Source organism: Numenius arquata, chromosome 9, assembly GCF_964106895.1.
Source record: "Numenius arquata chromosome 9, bNumArq3.hap1.1, whole genome shotgun sequence".
In the NCBI taxonomy this organism is placed as follows: domain Eukaryota; kingdom Metazoa; phylum Chordata; class Aves; order Charadriiformes; family Scolopacidae; genus Numenius; species Numenius arquata.
Window position 1 is genome coordinate 11361000 of NC_133584.1, and position 6531 is coordinate 11367530.

The following is a 6531-nucleotide window of genomic DNA, read 5'->3' on the forward strand; positions in this document are numbered from 1 at the left end:
AGAAGCTGCAGGGCAGCACTGCCCACAGCATCCACCAGCGCAACTGGGAGGGTGACGGCAGGACCCCATGTCAGCTGCCATGGGGCTACTGACCTCACACACCCCGCCAGCCCCAGGTTGTGGAGCCCTAGGGCTCAGCTCCCTGCTGCTCCCCTTGCCCCTGCACAAGCCCTGCCGAAGGGCTTAGTGCTGCAGAGCACACACACACCCTGCCTTGCACCCTGAAGAGGCTGGATGTCACATCTCAGCACGCTTTTGGGGGGACAGGAGCTGAACCCCAAGAGAAGGGGCCTCTCTCTGCTTCTTGCCTCATCCACAGCTCCCTGGCACCCGGGGTGGGCTCTAATCCCGACTCCATCGCCTCTCTCTGCCTGCACGCAGACAAATGCCCAAGCACAACTTTACACTCCAAAAAGTCCAAGTTGTCTCCACCTGGCAGGCACGATGGAAAAACCACCGAGACCTTCTCCTTCCAGCTCCCGTTCACATGGAGCTGAAAAGCCAATCTCCTTTGAAGTGTCCCGTGCCCAGTAGCCCGGGCTGTGGAGGAGGAAACATCTCCCTGCTCCCAAGCAGGGAAACCATGGACCCCCAAAGAGCTGTGGCCCCCCAGCAGGGGCGGCTCCCCAGGAATTTGGGGAGCAGCAGAACCCAGAAAGACCAAGAAAGGGAACAGGAGGAAAGGACCAGCCTGGAGCTGACCCTGGGGAGAGCAGGAAGAGCAGAGAGCATTTCCCTGGTTCCAGGGAAGGGATTTGGGGTGCAAATCCAACCTGGCGCAACCCATCCCCGCATGCTTCTGCAAAGGGGGGGTGGGGTGTCTTTCCTTTGGCCTGATCCCAGTAAAAGCATCCCCCCCAGGCTGGGGTGCCAAGGATGGGGCACAGGAGCAACCAAAGCCCCGGAGCTGCCTGGTGCCAGGCACACCAGCAGCAGCGGCACAAATCCTGTCCTCCCAGCTGCTGAAGGGGAAGCTGAAGGGCAGGGGGGAGCACCTACTGGGTCCCCCAAGCCCCTGCAAGCCACTGGGGTTAATCCCGGGATCACATCCCTCTCCCGCACCCTCCAGCTTCTGGAGAAGGTGGGAGGAGGCCAGGCTGCACAGCCCTGCGGTGGGTCAGCCCTTGGGGTCCTGTCCCCAGCAAGGACCCTGTGACACTGACTGTGCCTAGCAGAGGACACCCCTAGGGTGTGTGAAAAGCACCATCACCAGGTCCAGGGACACCATCCAGCTCCCCTAGGAGAGCAGAGGGTGCAGGTCCCCCCCTCCATGCCAAGGGACCCACCTGGGTGCCCTCAAGCAGCACCGCTACACCCCGCATCCCCTTGTGTCCACAGCGTCCCTGACAGGGAGGGCAGTGTCCCCCCTCCTGCCAAGCAGGGACCTGGGAGAGAAGTTGGGGGACAGACAGGTTCCGATTTAATCCTGGGTGTGAAAATAAAGTGCTTTTCGCACTTATTCCTGTCTTTTGGACTTAACCCCCCGCTGGGACCCCCCTGCAGCCTGTGACAGCCACCCCCTGAGGCTGGCCCGTGTTCTTCCGCAGGGGGTCGCCAGGGAGGTGGGGGTGAGCGGAGGGACCGTGGGGCAGCCGGGCAAGGGGAGGGCAGACAGCTTGCAGGAGGGTCTGGGGGTGGTCGAGGGGGCGGGGGTGTGAAGCCAAATGCCCCCCCTGCTTTCCCTTTCTGCCCTCCAACTCCCCGAGCCTGTTGCCTTGGGCTGATGTGTCATTTGTTCCTGCCAGGGGAGAGGGGACACCCCCACACACCCCCCCCTCTTTAAATTCCTGCTATTGTGGAGTGGGAGGCCGGGTTGGACCTGGTTGTTTAGATGACATCACCGAGCAGGTTGGGTTATAAAATGAATGAAGCAGAAAGCCCAAGTTCACTAGCTCGGCACTTCGCAGGCGGCAGGAGGGACCTCGGGGCTACGCTCTGAACTTTGACTCCCGCCGGTCCCAGCCTTCCCCCGGGGTTCCCCTTGGCTCCCCGCTGCCTGTGTCCCCCCCCCTCCCCCTCGGCCCCCCTGCCGCTTGGCCTCGCAGGATGCAGATCTCACCCTTGCTGGCTGGTGGACTTTTACTCGCTCTGCTCTCCGTCAGGCTGGAGGCGAAGCCGGCGTCTCAGCTCCCACAGAAGGTAGGGCTGGAGCTGCCCCTCGCCTCTCCCTCCTCTCCCTGTCCTGCCGGGGGTCCTAAGGGCACAGGGGGGAGTCGTGAGGTGACTTTGGGGTGGCAGAGTCAGTGCAGAGCAGGGTCCCCCTTCCCCATGGGATTTTTGGATGCTGGGGGACCCCTTGTTTCTCCAGCCTGTCGCAGGCGTGCATGTCCCGGGGACATCAGCCCCAAACCAGGCGCTGGAGGGGGATGCTGTGTGCTCCGTACCCTGCCGGATTGGGGCCGGGGAGGGTGGCAGTCCGCTCCCTGGCATCACCCGCTCTATGTCGGGCACTGGGGAAGGGGAGCAGAGCCAGAGCAGGGCAGGCAGCAGGTGCATGGTGTCAGGGTGTGAGGCCAGAGCCCTCCAGGAAACCCTCATCAAATCGGGGGGTCATTTGGGGTGCCCCAGGGAGCTGGGTGTCCCGGGATGCTGAGGAGGAGGGATGCACCGGCAGCCACTGACACTGGGTGGCACTGCCCCAGGGGCCGGGCACAGAGAATGGGGCATGGACTGAGGGGTGCCCCTATAAGGATCTGGGGTACAGGCTGCAGAGAAAGGGGTGATACAGGGGGGGTCGGGGAGATGAACAGGAATGAGCAACCCCAGGACTTTGTGGGCAGCAGCCCCGAGCAGGGAGAGAGATGGGAAGGGGATGGGAGATGGGAGGGCAGTTAAGGAAGGGGGTGTGACCCCCGTAACTGCAGGTCGGAACTGGAGGAGTGGGGGGACCCAGAGAGCGTTACCTGGGGCGGCGGGGGGAAGCAGGGGGAAAAGGGAGCCCTGATCTCCGCGCTGCTGCTGGGGACACTCCGCAAGGCAGGGGTGCAGGAAGGGCTGCTCAGAGTGGTGTGACCGCCCCCCCGGGAGCTGGGCTGAGGGACAAGAACACTCCTCTGAAAGCTAGCAGGGGACACAGTGACTGAAGGGGCCAGAAAGCTGGCAGGGGACGCAGTGACCCCAATGGGGGTCACTGCGTCCCCTGCCAGCTTTCGGGCCCGTTCAGATTAGGGGGGGGGCGTGGGGAGGGGGGGAATGCGTGCAGTGACAGCAGCGCGGCTGGGGGGGGGTTGCAGCACCACCAACCGCTACGGTGTGTGGCGGGGGGGATGCTCCGACCCCGGGGCGGGGAGCACGGATTTGGGGAGGGGAGAGGATGCCCTAGGGACAGTCCCAGGGTGATGGGGGGCATTTCTGGGGGGAGAGTGCGTACGCACAGACCCCAATCCCGGGTGTGCATCGCGGGGGGTTGGGGGGGGGGGGGTCCCTACCGGTGGGGATGCGGGGGAGCTGAGCTGAGGGGGGCGGCGGCGGCTTTCTGACCCTCTCTCCCCCCTCCACAGGGCTCCCGCGGCTCGGCAGCGGCGGCGGGTCCGCCCGAGGCGGCGGCGGCGGCGGCGGAGCGGGAGAAGGAGCGGGAGAAGGAGCGGAGCGGCGGCGGCGGCGGCGGCGGATCGGGCCCGCGGGAGGCGCGGGAGGCGCGGTCCGAGACCCGGCCGCGGGCGGGCTGGGCTCGGCTGCTGCAGGACCCGCCGGGCCGCCGCCACAAGGGTCTCCATAAGAAGGGGCTGGGCAAAGGCTGCTTCGGCCTCAAGCTGGACCGCATCGGCGCCATGAGCGGCCTCGGCTGCTGAGGGACCCCTGGCGGTGAGCGAGCGGGCGGGCGGGCGGTGCGGGGAGGCTCCCGGGTGGGGTGGGGGCTCCGCAGGCTGCCGGGTGGGGAGATGGCACCGGGCAGGGTCGGAGGTAGTCAGTCCGCTGAGCCATCTGCAAACGCCGGTGTGGCTGGTGGGTAAAGCTCCCCGAGTTGGCTTTAATTGCGCTTTCTGGCTGCCTCGCCTGCCCCTGCAGAAGGATCGCAGACCCCGGCCCTTGGTTCGGGGTGAGCCAGACCCTTGGGCTCCGGGAAAGGTGCAGAAGGAGCTCTAGTGCAGCCATACATTCCCAGTTGCTCCGAGCACCCTACACTTAGATACAGGTGACCCATGGACGTGTCTCAGGAGGACAGGGTACCCCCAGGTGCCTGTGGTGGGAGTATGAGTGAGGCACCTGGCTCAGCCGTGCTCCAATTAATTTAATTTAAGGGAAAGCAAGACACAAGTTCCCCAGGCATCTCCTAGTTGTGGTGACAGCCAAAGGCAGCACTTTCCTAACCCGGGCTTTGCATCCGAACAAGTTATGGAAAGCTGGGAGAAGTTCTTCCCACAGCAGCCCATGGCCACTGTGCTTAGGGACCGATGGGCAAGAGAAGCACCACTTCCCCACAGTGACCAGTTTGGGAGAAGCTCAGGAGGCTTCCCTTACCAGCTCTCCCCGAGAATTCTGGGGGCTGGCCTTGTCCCTGCCAGCAGATGAACTCACACCTGGGGAGGCACTTGCCTACTGCAGCCCAGGCCACTCTTCTTCTCACGGCACGGCACTGCTCCACGCAAAGGGACGTGCCTTGGCCCTGCAGTAATATAATTGGGCGTGGAGGGGACTGGATCCAGACACCTGCAGCTCTGCAGGGCAACGGGAAGAGCAGTTGCCCGCAGGACAGCAGCAGTGGTCCATGGCCCTGCCGGGAGGGATGGGTGCTGCTCCTCTGCTCCCTCCTGTAGCAGCTCCTCAGCATTCCCAAGGAATCTCCTCCCAGTTCAGGGCTCCGAGAAGCACTTGCAGGCTGCACGGCCAGCTCATGCCCATCCTCTCTTGTTCAATTCTCATCAGGAATAAAAAGATTTCTGCTAGAGCCAGGGCCAGGAGGAGCAGTGCGCTCCCCTCCGCCTCTCCCCTAAATGCCAGACAGCCAAGGGTGACCTTCCTCTTCGCTTCAGCGTGCGCAAAAAACTCAGAGAGGTTTTCTGTTGACTTCAGCATCCCCCTTCCCCACGACAGGATTATTCTCGCCGGGGTTTCAGCTTGGGACGGGCAAGGGGTGCTGTATGGCAGGTACTAACGGGCACTTTGTTCTCGTTCCTCACAGGGCTTTGAATCCATAGTCCATTTTCTCCTGCCGTGGCCAGGCAGGGCCGTCCCCCAGGCAAGGCCTAGAAGAGCAGAGACCCTCCCCAGAACAGACAAAAGATGTGGCTGTGTTTTTCTTTTTGGTACGAGGAGTCATGGCACCAGCTGTTTTGGTTTTGTTATTTTTTTAAAAAGTGCTCTCTATCTTATATATATTATATATACAAACACTCACCAAGACAAGGGACAGCGCTTTTCCAGAGACTGATGAAGCCAGCTGTATAACATTGCTGTTTGTAAATTCATGTCATGCATAAATGTATTTATGTTGTAAAGCTATTTATATATTGTTTATAAAGAGATATTTATAAAAAAATTATTTATGTAACTAAATGAAAAGTCAAGCATTGTAACATTGTTTGTCCTAAGTAGTTGAAAAACTTTAAAAAAAAAAAAATCATTCCGTGTGGCATTTTGTAACCTGTCTTTATTTATCAAATCCACATACAATTTAAGTGTCAGATTGATTGATTTTAACAGAGTTAAAGAAGAAATTGTTCAGATGTTCTAGAAAAGTCAGGAGTGAGGGAATGACCAGCCGATATTTTAAGCTTTGATCCCATATGCAAAAGTAAACTTGCGCCCAATCCTGTGATGCTGTGAGGGACTGAATCCTGCCCGGCGCTGCGGGCGGCTGCAAACCTCTGCAGAGCCCAGCTGAGCTCCCTGCGAGAGGGCACGGCCTCGGGAAACTCCTCTATCGCCCAGATCCCGGTCGGCACCCGCCAAAATCAGCTCTTCGACAGCCGAGCCCCGCATCGATAGGCAGCGGTGTGACAGGAGCAGCGTTTGGCCTAGATGCCTTTTAACCGCTTCCAGCCCACAGGTTGGGTCCAAATTTCACCCCGTAAATAAAGCTGTATCGCTGGGCGCCGTACGGGGATGCAGTCCCTGCCCACAGCAACAACGAGACCATGCTGGACCCAGCCGCCGGCTGTGCCGGTGGGGACAGAGCTTTATGCCGGAGGGAGCGTTGTTATTCCGGGATCCAGCAGCTCCCTAAGTAGCTTGTTGATATTCCCATTTGCCAAACCTTCGCCACTAAGCTGTAAAGTCCCTTCCTCCTGCAGAGATTTATTTAACTGCGCTTAGGACAATCCATAGACGGACCAAAATATACCGAGGGCTGCCTGGTAAAGATTCACAGACGCAGCTGTTGCTACAGCTTCTTGCTATGTAAAGTGCATGAAATAAATCGTTAAAACAACTCGGAGCTCTAAAGGAAACAGCAAGCGAGGGGGCGGGGAGCGCAGCAAACACACAAACTCCTGCATGAAGGCTCTTTGGTCTCGTTCTTCAAAGAGGCCTTAGAAAAAAAAAAAAAAAGAAAGAAAAAAAAGAAAGAGTGGCAGGCGCCCAGCCCAGCCG

General features: G+C 60.0%; 1 protein-coding gene across 1 annotated transcript; it reads left to right on the forward strand.

Annotated features, from left to right (window-relative positions):
• The first annotated feature begins 2046 nt into the window (after positions 1-2046).
• NPPC (natriuretic peptide C) lies at positions 2047-3791 on the forward strand. The gene is made up of 2 exons (XM_074153801.1): positions 2047-2139; positions 3501-3791. The coding sequence occupies exons 1-2, from the start codon at positions 2047-2049 to the stop codon at positions 3789-3791; spliced, it is 384 nt and encodes a 127-aa protein (XP_074009902.1).
• Positions 3792-6531: the final 2740 nt, after the last annotated feature.